Below are 17,473 nucleotides of genomic sequence, written 5' to 3'. Positions count from 1 at the left end.
TTATATACTTTTATATTTTGCTAATTTCTGTAAATCGCTTTAACTTTTAGGCTAATTTGTATTTTTAATAATCTATATATGCACACTACTCACAGTGTCAAGTTATTTTTGGAGCTACAAATATACTGTAGATACTGTACATATTCTACTGTACATAGTGTAAATTAGGACACCTCTTGAAGCTATAATACATGTGCATGTCTAGGCAGATTCAGCATGTAGGAATGCCAAGATAACATGTCAGATGTATGGCATATTCAGTTCTGACTTAAGCTTTATAAAATTAAGAAGAATTTTTTTTTTTTTTAAACCTCTGAAAAAGTGTTCGCATGGGCCTGATTTTCTAAGCTTTTGCGAATGTGAAAAATAGGCATCACTTTTTTGCAAAGGGAATAAATATAATTGTTAATGTGCATTTATATGGTTTCTTAGTAGAAATGGTACAAACTTTAAACTGGAAGAAATTAAAAACTTTGTAACTTTGGTCCTTTGCTTATGTAAATGATCTCACTGAAATAATGAGGGACTGGTTACAAACTAAGTACACATTATTACAAAATATTTGAGCAGCAATAACTTTGGCAGGCTTTGGTGTAAGCCTACATGCACTGGAAATGCTCTCTTACAGCATATTTCTCTGTTTCATAATTGTTTCTTTAGAGCCAGGTGGGTGTATTAATTCAGCCCAGACATCCACCAATCACTGTGTGTATGCAATGGGAGGGATTGTGGAACTCTTAATAAAACAAATGACATACAGCCAACTAAAACTGTACGAATATATATATATATATAGTTTATTTCTGCAACCAATTGGCCTAAGATCAGAGAACAGAGGAAGGCATTTTTTCTGTCTGATTTCGAAGTAGGAATCATATTCTTGTGCCATTTTCCCAGCAGAGTGATTTTGCATTGTGCCGCATGTATTGTGTGCTTTTCAGCGGGGTCAAAGGATGGTTTAAAATGACCTGCAATTTAATTCATAATATATCAAAACTATTAATTGTGGTGTGGGGTGGATTCTTATTTTTGTTTCAGTATACTGTTTATTTTTCAATTCAAGGTATATATCATTTAATCCTAACTCAGATACCTTCCTCACTGAGTATAACGGTTTCCCAGAAATAAATCACCATCCCGCAAATTTAATTACTTGAGTGCCATGTAGTCCATTGATTCATGCTGTAATACACATTGCAATGAAAATATATTAAATACACTGGGCTTTATGTACACAAATGTGCATACTTAAAATGTTCTGTAATGCGTTCCTGAATCTTCAGCTATTAAGTGTAAATCTATGGACAACTACAAAATGCAAGAGCAGGTATTGTGATGACATATTATGACTCATATGCTTGTGGATGATGGAATATCTAGAAATCTACTTTACACTACACTACATTCAGAGACTGCACTGCATACCTCGACTTCCCCTTTTTTTTATATTAGACAGAATAATTTTAATAATACAAATGATCAGTATTCATTATATATCATAATGGCATGCACGCACACACACACACACACACACACACACACACACACACACACATATATATATATATATATATATATATATATATATATAATGTGCATGCCATCATGATTTCACAATGGATACATGTATACTGCATATGTATACGGTATGAAATGCTAGTCAACTTAGAAAGTAGAATTCTAAGTGTTAAAGCATCAATGTGCAGTATATTACTATACAACAGAAACTTTGTACTGAGGTTTGACCGGCGCTGTAGGACTGAAGAATATTCAGGATGACCTAATTTGGTTTTGTGGGTTACTTCAGGGCATTGACTCTTTCAAAACCGATTAAAAAAATAACGACTTGATCTGTAAGTGTTCCACATCACAATCTCTTTTATTACGTTATTCAATTTTAGCAACAAAAAGACAGATCTGATTGTGCAACACAATACAGCTGTGTATCAGAACTCGTGTTCAGGGAGAAGAAAATTACAAAAAGTATAAAACGTGAACAGGAGATCAGAGTGGACCAATGGGCGAGCGGAATAAGGTGGCACCAAATTCTATTCGACCAATGACGGTCTTTATAACCTCCTCCCAAAACTACATTAGAAGCACTAGGTATACGTAAGCGTCACTTCATTGAGCTGGGGAGCACTACCGGCACAGAAAGAAGTCATTATTGTTTGTTGTTAACGCTAGCTCGTGATACAAGGAAAGGTGAAGAAGAGACTGCACGTGTTTATTGTCTGGTTTCGCACAGCAGCATCAAGGTTAGCTCTGAATGGTTCTATATTTTATGCACAAGTACGTATGCTTTTTTTTTTTTTTTTTTTTAATCAAATAGAATCACCAGATACAAATAAAAACAAAATACAACCCAATGCGTTTTTATGTATGTTCTCCTGTTTCTGTAACGTTGTCCGTTTTTCTTCAAAAATAATAAAAATGTCTGCTATCTTTTTCAGTTCGTATCAAAAAAGAATACTGTTCAAAATGACTGAAGTTCAAGATGAAACACAACAGAAAAGTACTCCTGTGTACAGAAATGGCGTGGTTGCTTCGGAGATGTCTACGGTGGAGGATGTGTTTGACGAAACGTATAAGGAAAAAGAAGGTCCAAAACCACCCAAGAAAATAGTATGGAGAAATGTTGTCTTGATGCTTTTGTTGCATTCAGGCGCAGTGTACGGATTTACACTTGTACCTTATACGGCTGCTTCAACCTTGGCGTGGAGTGAGTACAAAAGAGGTTTTTTTTTGCTTTTTTATGTAAACAATGTTCTGCGTTCTCGTTTTTTTAACAGAACATTTATGTAATTCAAAATGGCTTGTACATGTGTGTTTTTTTTTTAATGGCGTAGTTTTATCACAAACGGGGATAGTGCTTAGTCAGAACTGTCATACATTTGCACATTCGCTGCTCGAAAGATATTCATACTGCGTAGGGTGTTGTGCAGCGCACTGTGCTGGCTGGCGTGTACAAACGTGAACTTCAGACATTACGTAGTGCGAGTCAGAAAACACATTTTGTTTTACTCTAATTAAACGCCATGGGAATAGATGCCACAAATATATTTGTTTACTGGATTAACAATCAACAAATGTTGCATAATCCGTTAAACCATCCAATACAGTAAAATGTGTTGGTTTTATAAGGGCAGTTTTTTGCTTTCCTATAAAGGAACAAAAACATGTGAAGTACTAGTGGTGAATCAGGCTTTGATAAATGCATTGCAGTAAATATTGCATTAAACCCCTTTTATTTGTTGGATGTAATGGATCTGGATTCATGTGACCAAAAGCAATTCAACAAGGCAAGCAGTCACATTTTATGTATAGCTGATGTAAGAACAGTGGATCTCTTTTTATGTTTGATAATAAACAGTAATTGTTTTGACTATGGCTGGGCATTGTCCACAGCAAGCCATCCCTTTTGTTTCAAGTCATGAAGGTTATAGTTCAGTAACAGGTTTGTTGAAATGAGCCAACAGAAGATCTGAATGTTCCATGTTCTGCTGCCTACAAATTTGGTAAATTCTGATAGAATATGTTTTATTTCAATTCACAGCACAAACAGTTTACTGAGGGCTTGATGAAAGAATAGGATTGCAAGGATGGTAAATCGCAAGTACTGTGCCTGGTAAAAGTACAAATCCAACAGCATTTCATTGTTTGACTTTTACTGATTTAACTTGTCAGGAAAATATTAGAACAAAAAGATGAAGCCTCATGACCCAAGACAAGTATTAGGTGTGGGAGTGCAGTCTGTTTGTTCTAGTCTAGTCAGGGCTGTTCTTGCTTGCTGAGGTGTAGGTGCCACATGCTTACCAGCTTTCTCATATTTCTTGTCATTGCTGGTTTGCATGCTGCACATCCTTTACCCTGCACCTGTAATCCCTTTTAACTCCTCCCTGTATGGAGTTAAAAGGATATTTCATTCTATAGGTCCTGGCAAACCAGCATACAACTCCTTTGTCGGATTTCCAGGGGAAGGTTGAATTCCTGTTGCCTCTGATATAGCGGCCACCCACAATTAGTATCTGTACAGTTATAAAATGTTTGTCCCTCTTCAAAAAGCATTGCCTTGTATGCATGAAGTATTCTAGGCATTAATAAACCAATGGCAGTTTCATGAATATCAAACTACTGTACATTTAATCCATTAACATGCTTATATATTTAGTTAACTCCCATGTCGGGATCTGTTAATTTTTCAGGATCCCAGTGCTATAATATACTTCATGGTCACAGATGATGTCTTCCACCATACAGTGTTGTGAGTAGTTTAGAGGCATTTGGAATGGCTTTGATTCTGGCAGAAGGAATTGTATTACAATGCAAACTAGAATTGTATTCTGGTATCTGCAGGCCCACACTTTACTGTGTAGTTGTACAAACCAAATTAGGTAATTTTAATTCAATTGGGAACAAAGTTTGTGCCTAACTTTTGTAACTGTACAAAAGTTCCACTCCTAACCTTGAAAACAGGATTGGACAAGTATACTGAAACTTATCTTGGTCAGACACTTCCCACATGCCTTGTGTGCCACCATAAGCTACTTTAGTTTTGAGATTTGGTGACTGACAGACAGAAGTCATAATTTTTAGTATTCTATGCCATGCTCTGTGTGGCTGCAGATAATTTACTCCAGGATACCCAGCTAAAATGGGACTATCGGACTCCTCCTTCAGTCTAAACTGCACGGTTTCTTTCAGAATCTGTTCTAAAACACTCATTCTGTGTTGCCTGATGGGTTGGGCTTTTTTTGTGTTTTTTTGGAAGCTAAATGGTTCATGTTGGTGCAATCGCTAGGCATGCCACTTTGCAGGCACTGCTGAGGCCAGCAGTGAATCTGGTGGTTTAGTGTTTTGCTATTCAATGTCTGGCTTGGCTGTTGGAGACACTGGATGAACTTTCCTGATGCACCCCTTTTAATATAAGCTCTATAATAACTGCATTACTCTATGGCTATGAACTTTCACTGTGAGACTTGTACAGAGCTAGAAGTCCGATGCCAGAACTAGACTAATTTGATGTCTAATGATATACAGAGTGCCTCAGTTTAGCACATCTTTCTCGCTAGTATAAACCTACATTCTAAACTTTCAATTTACAGTTGGCTCTGACAACCAGACATTCTCTTCAGCTGAATCCTATGTAATCTGGGGTTGGCCAAAGGTCATCCTTGGACTACACATACATCTAGCATGAGGTTTATTTGAGGTTCGGGTACAGTATCGCAACTGTCCTGTTGCACCAAGATCTCAATCATAGCTGTGTCAACTGAATAGTCAGCCCTTGAGATCCTAAGGTGGTGCTTCAACTGGGCACCCAAAGCACAGCAACCCTGACCTCTTGCTCACTTGCACTCCTTGATCTGAACTATTTGTCCAATTGTTATCAAGCTAGGCAGGACATTTTTTTTTTAACTTTAACACTTTCAAGCTATTGTAGACTAATTTTTGTATTTACATCCGAGATCGGCAATGTATGGATGTATAACTTGTTCCGAGACATACACCTGAACGTGCAAATTGACATTGGATGAAGTTTTATGGATCTACAAAGATGTTGGTCAAAAGCTGTACAGTTTCATATTAAATTCTCTCTCTCTCTCTTTCCCCCCCCCCCCCCCCCCCCCACCACCACCACAGCTGCTGTATGCTTTTTGTTTAGTGCATTGGGAATAACAGCTGGGGCCCACCGTCTTTGGAGTCACAGGTCCTACAAGGCCAAACTGCCTCTGCGGATCTTCCTGGCTTTTGCCAATTCCATGGCTTTTCAGGTAAGCAGTTTGAGTCGTAGATTAGATTTGACACAGATGCACCAACAGTACACATACCTTTTTATTTAATGGCGGTGTTTACATTACCCAGAGCTAAAGAAAATAGGGAAAAAACTGTAACATTTTCCATTTTATAATCTCCTGTTTTGTTTTTTAGAATGACATCTACGAGTGGGCCCGGGACCACAGGGTTCATCACAAATTCTCAGAGACTGATGCCGACCCCCATAATGCTCTCCGTGGGTTTTTCTTCAGTCATATTGGCTGGCTTCTAGTGCGCAAGCACCCGGATGTGATTGAGAAGGGGAAGACGCTGGAACTTGCAGACCTGAAGGCTGATAAAGTTGTAATGTTTCAAAGAAAGTAGGACCTGTTTCTTTTTAACTTTCCTAACTTTCATGAATTGTTTTATTGTAACTATTTTCTTTTCTACTGTTATCTAACCCATATCTTTTTTCAGCCACTTGGTGGTCTGGTTAAATAATTGAAGTGTGGTACAAAACCCTCTACATTTCCTGAATATGAATTGTGGGTTCTCTCCCTGTACTGGGTGTTGGATATTTTGCCTCCAAGCTGTTCATAACTATAGTAATGCTGCACTGCTGATACATTGGTCAAATTGGCTTTGGAAAATAATGAAAGATTATGGCAACATTTTTCCACTTTCCACTATCCAGCTGTATTGAAATGCCCCTTCAAGTTCAAGGGACGATGTGGAAGTAATTCTAGAAGGGGTGTTCATAGCCTAATTGTTTGACCTTACCAAATTCAAGTCTTGCCATTTTAAAGCACAAAGCAAGCTTACAGTAGCTTTTATTTAGTGCAGTTTTAATATTAGCTTTGTTTTATAGAGCAAAAAAGCTTAATTTTATTGACAACTTGGGTCACAGCCAATAAAATAAATACTTGCTAAATATTATCAAATGCACACTTGCACAACAGAAGTGGAGCTAATTACCTGGTTAGGACTGTCCTAGACATCATAGTTAAACTTGACTAAGATCCAGTTTTATTTGATTTATTGTTTGTTTTATTATTACAGTGCCTCATTTATGAAAGTTCAGTGGGCATAAACCCAGTAATTTTCCAGTTCAAAGCATCATCTCTGTCTGTTGCAGATACTACAAGCCCTCTGTTCTGATCATGTGCTTCATGGTCCCCATGATGGTGCCCTGGTTCCTGTGGGGAGAGTCTCTGTGGGTTGGTTACTTTATTCCTGGGCTCCTGAGGTATGCTCTGGTTCTCAACGCAACTTGGCTGGTGAATAGCGCCGCCCACATGTGGGGGAACAGACCGTATGACGCTACCATCAACCCAAGAGAGAACAGATTCGTCGCATTCAGTGCCATTGGTATGTTTATTTGTAATACCTAATGCTTCCTTGGGTAATAATCACTCAGCCTTTTAAAACACAGAAAGAGTGTTAATCTTTTCTGCTCCTTCAGGGTTAAATTTTTAATGGAGTGCATTTTCCAACTATGAAGCAAGGGGTTGGATGTTGGTGTCCTAGAGCAGGACCCATCACTGGAGTCCTTGTGACCCGTTCTGTATGACAAATATTAGTAATTGTTTAACACTGGAACTGCTGCCGGCAGCCATTTATGATGGTTGCATTTTAAACATTAATATTAAAACGAGAGACAAACTATCGGATACAACTGAAAAGTTCAAGCACATCATACCGAACTTAAAAGGATTTATTTTCTAACTTCCTTCCATGTAAAGCACTACTTCAGAAAATGAAAAACTATAAAAATAAACATGTCAAAAGAAACAGGTATATATACATACAAAAGTAGTTTAATTTTAAAATGAAAGTAAAATGTTTTCTCCTGCGTGTGTCACTGTGCAGCATAGAATCCAAGTTGAGCTGCTGCAGCCTGCTGCTTTGCAGTTTTCTGATCAAAATGTTTCTGCCGAAGCACTGTGGATAGCTTCAACATAATCTCTCCTACTGATATTCCCTGATGCATTCCTTGTACAAAACAAAGGAATTGATGGCTGCCGGGTCTAGTAGAGAGAACAGGCTAGCACATAAAAAATAAAATGGAGTATTTTAGGTTCTATTCAGAATAAAAACATGTGTTGTAAAAGGGCATTTTAGGTAGAGGGGATTAAATTATTTTTTTTTTTTTTTGCAATCCTGCCTTTCAAACGCCATCGGTATTTTTTACATGTATTTAGGAGAAGTCGAGAGTTTATCTTTCACACAAGCAGAGTAATTTAAATTTTGAAAGCGAAAACAGTCTGATGTGGCATTTCTAGTGTTGAGTCATTAGCATAGTAAATCTTCATAAGCATTTAGTAACTCCTTGTTTTTTCCCCACAACTGGATCACTGTTATATTATCTTAAAAATAATGTTTGTACTGGAAAATAATTAACCAGGGATAGCACTATAGTATGATTTAGCCAGAGATAACGCTGGTGTTTGCTGCTTTTTCAGGGGAAGGATTCCACAACTACCACCACACATTCCCTTTTGATTATGCCACAAGTGAGTTTGGCTGTAAACTGAACCTAACCACTTGCTTCATTGACCTCATGTGCTTCGTGGGCCTGGCCAAGGACTGCAAGAAAGTGCCACGCGAAGTCATCCAGGCTCGTGTACAGCGCACAGGGATCCAGAGGAGTGGCTGAGGAACCTGAAGACTGCGGGAAACAAACCGGTTACAGTGTTGCTTTTTGGGAGGGTTGCTCTGTTGTGAAATCGCCAAAATGTTCACCCCTAGTAATGAGAAATCATTAACGCCTGTTCTGTAAAATTAATACCAAGCTTTAAATTTTTTTTTTTTTTTTTGGTAATGCAGCAACAGAACCCATCTGGTTGGGGGAGAGAACACATTGTCCTCATGCCTGTATGAGCAGACTCTGAAGGCAGAGATTCCCAGTCCATAATTGAGATCAGATTTGGAAGGAGATCTCTCTCCTAAAGAGCTAAGGCAAATTTTAAATGCAGAACTGGTGAATGGCTTTTCAGTGAGGGATGGGCAACAAACATGTTTGTCAAGCTACAGCTTAGGAAGTCAGACCAATTTTTAGTCTAGAATCTGGAAGCTCATTGGAGATTCACAATGAAATACTGTAAACCTGCAATAAAAAAATAAATGCATACAGAAAACATATGGGTGGAATCAGTAGCTGTAGCCTGACCTGATTTTGACCCTTCAAGATTGGTCACAGCAAATTGAAAACAATACCAATAAACCAGGTTAGTTATAGTAATTGTATTTAAAAAAAAAAAAAAAAAAAAAAAAAAGCTACTGTACTCTTGCACTTCCTATTAAAAACGTAGTATTGCACTTAAACTGACAGGCCTAGCCAAAGTTTTAAAAAAAAAACTTGTGCATGCTAATGAATAGGCTATTTATCCTTGTGGGGTTGTTGGGTGGTTTTTTTTTTTTGTTTTTGTACAATACCCGTTTTTTTTGGGGGGGGGGGGGGGGGATGACTTGGTTCAGAGTAAACAAATGTTTACTTTGGGGGGGGGGAAGCTTCACAAGCAGTATTTTGTTCAGGACCCTTGAATAAACATGCAATTAATCCACTGTGTATGTGGTGTATTGTGATTTTACAGTGCATGCCAAGGGATATTGAAATGTTCTATTCATGAAGTGCTGCTCTTTCTAGTGTGGATTTTTTAAAAAAATTTATCTATGAAAGGGTCTTAAATGAAAGACAAGATTTGATGTCCAATACTATGTCAGTATTGTCTTTCAATGAGAGACTGCCCATTGACTGATACTACTGTACATGTCCTTTCAGACCAGTGTATATCATTTGCAGGTCATTGGCCACTCGCTTTGAGATGGATCAGCGAACTCTGTTAGTGTGAAATTTATAATTTGGGAAATGGCTAGTGTAAAGTGGCACGTACAAATGAAAAGGTTTCCACTCCCATTGATTTTTAATGGGACCTTATTTAGCCATACTTGAACGAAACAGGTTGGGGAATTAAGAGCACCTCTCCTTTCTGGAGGATTTTCTAATGATTTGTTCAGAATCAGTCAGGAAACTGTGCCGAATGCCTTACTACATTAATCCATTCCTGGTCCTACTTTCAGTGATGTTGTGAGCCAGTTTCCCATGGAAATGAAAGGCACATTACAGAAGCTTACCATACTGCAGAAGGAGGGGGGGGACACACACACACAGTGTGTTCATTAACAAAGGAAAGAGTGGGGTGTTTTCTTGCTGGAGGTAGGACTTTTGTGTAACTTAATCAGAGGTGCCAGCCTTGAGTCTGATTCCTGGAAAACAAAATTGCAACAATTGACTCCAAATACATGGTTGGCATTTCTGCTTAAGACTAAATGCAAAACTGGATGCTTTATCAATGACTGTCTTAGTGATTGCAGGTAAAAGCTGATACACAGCTGAGGTCTAACCATAGCATTTATTAAACTCCAAAACAACCAGATTATTAGATAGTTTTCATGGATCCAAATTTTTTTTTTTTTATAATTTCTCGAAAAATATCTGACTATTATTGTTGGTAGTCAGCGCTTCCGATAAGCTGTGTACTGGGTGTTTTAGACATTGAAAAATAGAGGTTTTTTGTACAGTAGTTCAAAGTAACATTACAATTAATGTAAGGCTGTAGTTAATGCATGCTCCATAAGTTAGCATTAAAGTACAGTATTTATTACAAGTTCTCATGACTTCAAGGTAATGTTGTATTTTACTCGACCAAAATACATTTTACTTGCAGTGTCTAAAAGTAAGTTACTCTGACCCAAAACCCTAACTGGAGCGATGTTGGTAGTCTCTTCAATTTTGTGTACTGTAGCTTTCCTTCCAGAAATATTTGGAACTAAACAATAAATTTGTTTGAGTTACTGTTGCTCAATGTTTTTGCAGTGCAATGTTAGTGTTTTCTTTCTAAATGAATTATGAATGCCTTAACTCTTTGGAGGGTGCATATTTGGGGAATGTTTAATGCACTGTAATTATGGTAAATGAGTTGAAATGTATCTACTGTTTTTTTGTTTTTTTTTCCCTGTAATGATTGGTAATGTTTTTTTTCCTTGGTGCAAATTAAAAAAAAAAAAAAAAAGTCCTTGTACTTTTGTCCTATCTTTTTGGGTGATTGGTAGAATGAATGGAGAATGTGCATTATTGAATTCAGAGTAAAATGCTAATGACCACTTTCATGCAAATAGGAGTGAAATACTGTTTCAAATGTTATTTGGAAATGGAAGATCCATAATTTTAGAAAGCTTCCCCTTTACTGTCAACACATTACAAATGTTTGCAACCCTTCTGTTTCCATAAATGTGTGTTTTTTTTTTTTTTGTTTTTTTTTTTTAAATTTGAAAGGCATATTCAGCTCATGCCACGTATCAAGGAAGGACTGATAAATACAGAAGATGTACAGCAACTGTTGATTCTGGTAATCTTATTCAAACTATTGGACTTATCTTTGGATGTATCTTTCCAGTATGAATGAAGTGGAGTATCAGCTGGTGCCTGTTTAAACGCCCATTCTAGCATGATGAATATGCTGTTGCATATTTCAGATGGCAGATGGGTGGGGGAAAAAGTGAATGACTCTATTTGGGGTTACTCTGAGGGACCATGTTCTGTATCTGAAGACTGGATTTTTTTTTTTTTTTTTGTGGGCACTGGGGGGGGGGCACACAGTCGTAAGGTTCATGAAGCCAGTATGCATGCAGGCTATTGTCCTACTGAACAGCCCACTTATGACCAGCCCTGTGAGGTGTTTAACATAGACAGATAGTCTTGCTCACAGCGAGTGTATCTGAATATTGCATGAGATTATAATGAAGTGCCTGGTGTTACTGAAACCCTTGCCAAACTAGCTGCTTAATTTACAAATAAACACTTCTAATAGGTTCTGGCAAAATTCAGAACCGGTCCTATTTGCAATTAAACACACAGCAATACAGGTATAATTGGATTGCATCCAATACTTTTGTTTCTTAATGTTAACCTTTGTTTATGGTCCTTCTAAGCGAGCAATAATGTAGCAAACAAGCAGATAATTCGTTTTTTTTAAAGACAAACTAGCAATCTATTCAGTTTATTAATAACAATTATAATTATGGAATTAGCATTAAGAAAAATAATTTCATACAGAATGATGAACCGCTAAAGTTATGGTTAAATATGCTATTGTTGCTGACCTACAAAAAAGAAATGCGACTAAATTGTGTTGATCTCTGAACAGATATGCAATATAATTCACTCGTGTAAATCAGAAACACGAGGAGTGTATATTTCCCCAGACGACAAAAGCCACAATCTTACACGGCAACCCACACGTAAAAATACGGTGTTATCCCTGACAAATATTTCCGTGGAAACATAACAGGCACACCCAACTGGAGAGGCTAAAATTAGAATTTCGATTGGCTCTTAAACTTGTATTGTACGCTTTCCCCTCCCTCTACCGTTTCTTGCTATGTTACATGAGTTAACAGACGAGGTTACTGTCGGTCAAAAACTCCCCTCGTAAGTTCAGCAGGCACAACAGCTTACAACGTCTGATCCAATCCGAGAGAGAGACCGAGTTCTTGTCTGATTCACGTTTGGCCAATCAGAAAGGGTCATTTCGTATTTTAATTTGAAAGACGGGAATTCTGCTATGTGAGTCGGCATGTTCCTAGCTGCTGGTATGACAGGAGTATTATTTCTCATCAAACATCTGCGTGTTAACCCGCACTTGTCAGCGAGATGAACAAGGCATTTATTGCAGTAAAAATATAGCCATGAAGTATGTCAGGGTTTATTTATTTTCCTACATAAGCTTTGTGCCATGCATGCTGGCTTAAAAGCTGCTCAAAACGTTTCGTGTACATAGCAGCATCAAAATATAACGAACACTGTACTCATCATCACAAAAACTGTTTATGTGTTTCAACAGTTCGTTTCCTGTAACTAAACCCTTTGTAGTTTGTAGGAACTGCGAATTGTTACTAAAACGACAAAATGCTATAGGACACTTTTTTTCAGATGTTTCCCCATAGTCTACAATATGAAGCTGTTTGTATATTTTATGCACAACCTGTTATCAGATTGCAAACCTTTTTGGCTGTTGGGTTTGTTTATGTTCTCCAAAGGCATAACTGAAACCTGACTGCAGCTACATCACTTTTACCCAAATAGTCGTGTTCCTGATGCAACTGGTATACAGTTATACATGATGTCTTGAAACTTATAGCTACCAAGGAAGAGAAAAAAAGAGGTTGTGCTGTTTTTATTCATTGGTAACATATATATATATATATATATATATATATATATATATATATATATATATATATATATATATATATAGGTTTAAAGGTACGCTTCTTAATATAATGTACAAATAAATATTTGTGAACTTTAAGAATAGGGGAAACAACACAATTAATTCAATTCGAAAGAGGAATGCTCAAAGTTTTATTCTTGTTGACATTTCTGGTAGATCTCAAATCTTGAGTTGCCAGAAGCTTGCAACAATGTTCATTTTGATTACCTTGTTTTTGAAAGCCAGATCTAACAGAAAAAAAACACAATACATATATTGATAGTTTCATTTGTATTCAAACCTGCATTAAAATAGAGATGAAGAAACAAGTTCAAGTCAATGCTAAATATTTCAAGTCAATGGCAACATCATGCTTAACTTTGCTTATTGTCCCCTTTCCTCTCAATTCCTGTATGGAAAAAGGCAGTCATGCAATACAGTAGTTTCTTAAGAGCTTGTTATGACAACTTGCCTAAGACTACTGCAGATTCAGCCAGTGCTGGTCATTTAGTTGGCACACCTTGGAATACTGTATTCTTGTTAAAGCTGCAAAGCCTCCCAATCATGCAACTACCTTAATCTGTAAAACAGATAATGTTCCATGCCAGAAGGAGAAAGTGGGATTGTATGGTGTTTTTAATAGTGACACCCTTAAATCCCAGGTGAAGTGTACTAAAATATACAGGCTGCTCTTCAAGTCATGGAGGTCATTGTCACACTAAACTAAGTGACATACAGGGATCGTGGAAAACCTTTACCTTCAAGTCACTGATTTCCAGACAAATCACCTATGTACAGTTACACAGTTGGGTACAGACTTGGTTCTTATTGCATTTTGAATGAACAACTCGGTGAAACATATAGGTTGTGACAGCCATCATAAAGTGTCCTATTTTTTATGTTTCTCAAAGTAGAACCAGTGGTCTGATTTTCCTAAATGTTTTCGTTAACACAGTTAAGTATGACTGAGATCAGTCGATTCAATGGAACCTTATCAAGCAAAAATCACCCCATAGGAATGGCCAGTAGGTACCTACTAGCCTCCCAACAGGTAGAGTAGGTCCGGATCAAGCGCTTTAATGGACGTCGGATATAGTAGCCGCTAGAGGGTGCTAAAAAGAAGTATTGAAATAATAGTGAAAATTACTTTAATAGAAACACAGTTAGGTTTAGGGGTTGATATTAGGTTACTTGTAGACATTAGGTTTAGGGGTAGGGGTGTAGATCTAGGGGTTTGTAGGCTAGTAGGTACCTACTGGCCCGTTCCTACGTGATGATTTTTGCTTGATAAGGGCGATGAGGAGGCTGAGGGGGTCTAGGGCTACAAGCTACGTTGCGTGGGCACGTATAGTGTCAATGTCTCGCAAAACTTCAGTATTATGGTGCAATATAATGCAGATTAAGTGCCTGTTAATAATAATAATAATAATAATAATAATAATAATAAGAAGAAGAAGAAGAAGAAGAAGAAGAAGAAGAAGAAGAAGAAGAAGAAACAGACGCCTTTATCCAACATAGTTTACAAGTGTTACAGTGCAGTATGAAGTAAGTGCTGTTTTAACAGGGCCGAGGCTGGGTGCGAACCGGCGACTCCAAACACCTCAAGAGAGCGTCCAATCGCTCCCATGTGAATGGGGCCTTAGAGCAAACGATCCAATATCGAAAAAAATAGGCGGTATCGGCTCGTTTGGGCAATCGACCCTGGTGCGGATCGATTCTTTTTGCCCTGTGTGAATGCTAACCTGTCTGGGGCGGATCGTTTACAATCACACCAGCCCAGGGCTCACACAGCATGTATGATCATATTTATTTAAACGCTTTAGTCTTCATACACTGTGACGTTTCTGCTAGCTCTGGTAATCAGATCTATTCTTCGGAGTAATTTGGTAATAAATTTGATGCTAATCATAGTCCTAGTCCTTCAATTGAGATTTTTTTATTATTATTTTGAATTGGGGTTTTAACCATACGGATTTTTAAGCAGAGCGGGCAGATTGTAAAATTGATACATGTGTGCTGTTTGTTTAAGTCTGGTTTGGTACACAGTTATATACAAAGTTGCAATTTTCAACTATAGTATTCTTGCATAATTGCTACATTATATTGCTGCGTGTTGCAATTGTAAAAATGCGCTGCAAAGAAGAAAAATCCTACAGACAATGTAACGTAACAAAACCGGCCCATTTCTTTGATAGAAAAGTAGCAGAAACACACTGATACACTGTTGAAATATAACCTTCAACTTTGGGGTGGCTTCAGCCGCTCCCAACCGCCGCCCCTGCACATGCCTGTCCACGCTAACAAGGATTGCTGTAGCTGTTTGGTTTGTCTTATTTCTGCCAGCTGGCAAGGCAAGTAACTGAGATGTCATCATATCCTGAATAAAAGATCAGCAGATATCTGCTGTTCGTTTGGCAAAAAATTCTAGTGAAATCTTTGATAAACTGAGTAAGCATCATCGTGCCATAAGTTCTGTACTTGCAGTGTTACAAAATGTTAACCACATCATCAGAAGCAGTGGTGGAATGAAAGTGCTTCCCAGTAAACTTTAACCCACATATTGTTAGTCACACGGAGTGCTGGGTTCCAGCTTTCATATTGCATGGGATTGATTTACTGGGCAACTTCTTAACCTCCATTCCCACCTCGATTTTAAACTGAACACCCCATGCCATTCAGGGTAGTAGTTTAGCCCACTGTGCCAGCAAGCTCACATTGGGCATCTTTGGGGCAAAACATCATCCTCAGGATTCATATCAAGTTAAAGGTCTGTATTTAGATTCACAGTATTCAATTCTGTCTTGTGCAGACCGGAGACAGTTCAACAAAGGGAGGTACCAGTTATTTCTATGTTCCATTCATTTATATTTCCTGCAATGTTTGAAAAAAACAAAACTGCAGGACTTCCAAATGCAAGCCTGTTTATTATCTGTGTGAAATAGCTTGATTTGAATTGTTTGTGACTAGCCAGAGGAAATATTCAATGGAAACTGTGCCAATCTATCAGATTCCTTACATTATCACATTTCAGATCTTTCCTTTTTTTTGTGGTGCCAGTTTATTTCTCCAAGTTCTTCTTATCTTAGTCAGGCTAAAATAATACCCTACCTATTATATAAGTTTCCATTGGTTACATTTATTGTCATGAGTTATGGATCTTGATAGTTTTTTTTTGTACAACACAGTTCTAATTTTTACACTGCTTGGTATAAATTCTGTAGTATTAAAGTTGTGTGTGTGTGGCCATATCAAGAATAAAATAAGAATTATTTGTTTACATGCAGTGCTAGTACAGTATGTATGAATGCACGTATGTATTTATTAATTATTTTATATACTGATGTTACAGCCCAACGTCTTAATAAAATGAAAGAAACTATAGATTATTTTAAGCATTAACGTTAGGAATCTAAAAAACGTGCTATGGTTGTCATATCAAACCCAGTTTATCACAAAAATAGAAAACTGGCAAGTTTCTTGCACCATCTAGTGGAGTTCTTGAGATTTACAGAAACATAACATATTTTCTGTGTGCATCCTCATTGGAGGTATATGCATTAAAAAATAAAATCTTTACATAAGGGTTAATAGTTCTTGGTTTTTATAAGCTTGGTAAACAGAAGTACCTTGAAGGTTTTTTTTTTATATTTATATTGGATTTGATCTGGTATACCCTGGATTCCTTAATTGCTCAGGGGTAATGTGTTCACCCACCTACATGCATGGAATAGACTACCAGAATATAAAAATTTACAACACTACATTAAAAAATCAATAAGATTCTGTCTTATTAAATCAGACCCCCTTAGTCAGGACAAATAGTCTGCTAGGATGGGACAAGGCCTCTTGTGTTCTTATGTTTTAAACTAGCTTGAGCCTTAGCTTCCAAATTCTGTTTGAATTATTATGCCTATTTAATACCTAATAATTATTTGTATATTCCCCATATAAGTTAACAGACGATAATGCAGATGTTAAGATGTCCCACGTAGAGAATGAGATGATCTAGGGCAGTGTAAGTTAGCTCCAAATCCAATTCTCTCTTGGTCCTTTGTGTAGATATCACACATTTATATAGCTGATCCCTTTATTTTAACTGGGCTGTTTTTGCACATGTAAAATGTTTTTTGTAAGATTGATCTTACTACAATGTACATAATCATAACAAGAATGTAATACAAAAATAATAAAACAAACCTTGTCCTGGTATATTGTATCTATCCCAGTTTGTGTTTATATATTACTGACTAAACTTCGGGGTCAACTTTGGGCTTCTAAAATATGAAATACTTGATCCGTCCACTAGGAGGCAATAGCACATACAGGGTCTATTAAAAGCAAACGTGACAGGTTCACTGCTACAGGTACTACATATTGTTAAGGCAATAAAATACATTTTTATGTAAAGAACCTACTTACAGTTATCGCATGCTTTTGTATGTCTG

General features: G+C 37.3%; 1 protein-coding gene across 2 annotated transcripts; it reads left to right on the top strand.

Moving 5' to 3' along the window:
• Positions 1 to 2,043: 2,043 nt before the first annotated feature.
• scdb (stearoyl-CoA desaturase b) lies at positions 2,044 to 9,137 on the top strand. Of its 2 annotated transcripts, none has more exons than XM_034030999.3 (6): positions 2,044 to 2,292; positions 2,454 to 2,722; positions 5,644 to 5,774; positions 5,932 to 6,137; positions 6,893 to 7,125; positions 8,220 to 9,137. In XM_034030999.3, the coding sequence occupies exons 1-6, from the start codon at positions 2,270 to 2,272 to the stop codon at positions 8,411 to 8,413; spliced, it is 1,056 nt and encodes a 351-aa protein (XP_033886890.3). In that variant the 5' UTR covers positions 2,044 to 2,269; the 3' UTR covers positions 8,414 to 9,137. The 2 variants fall into 2 exon arrangements, with proteins under 2 accessions (XP_033886890.3, XP_033886891.3); XM_034031000.3 differs by having other exon boundaries at positions 2,045 to 2,258.
• The last annotated feature ends 8,336 nt before the right edge of the window (positions 9,138 to 17,473 follow it).

Source organism: Acipenser ruthenus, chromosome 13 (assembly GCF_902713425.1).
Source record: "Acipenser ruthenus chromosome 13, fAciRut3.2 maternal haplotype, whole genome shotgun sequence".
NCBI lineage: Eukaryota > Metazoa > Chordata > Actinopteri > Acipenseriformes > Acipenseridae > Acipenser > Acipenser ruthenus.
This window is presented reverse-complemented; position numbering and strand designations above follow the sequence as displayed.

Coding starts and splice junctions, on each gene's coding strand:
- scdb (XM_034030999.3), top strand. CDS start 2,270: ATGGTTCTATATTTTATGCACAA. Junction 2,723..5,643: donor TGCTTCAACCTTGGCGTGGA/GTGAGTACAAAA, acceptor CCACCACCACAG/CTGCTGTATGCTTTTTGTTT. Junction 5,775..5,931: donor CCAATTCCATGGCTTTTCAG/GTAAGCAGTTTG, acceptor TTTGTTTTTTAG/AATGACATCTACGAGTGGGC.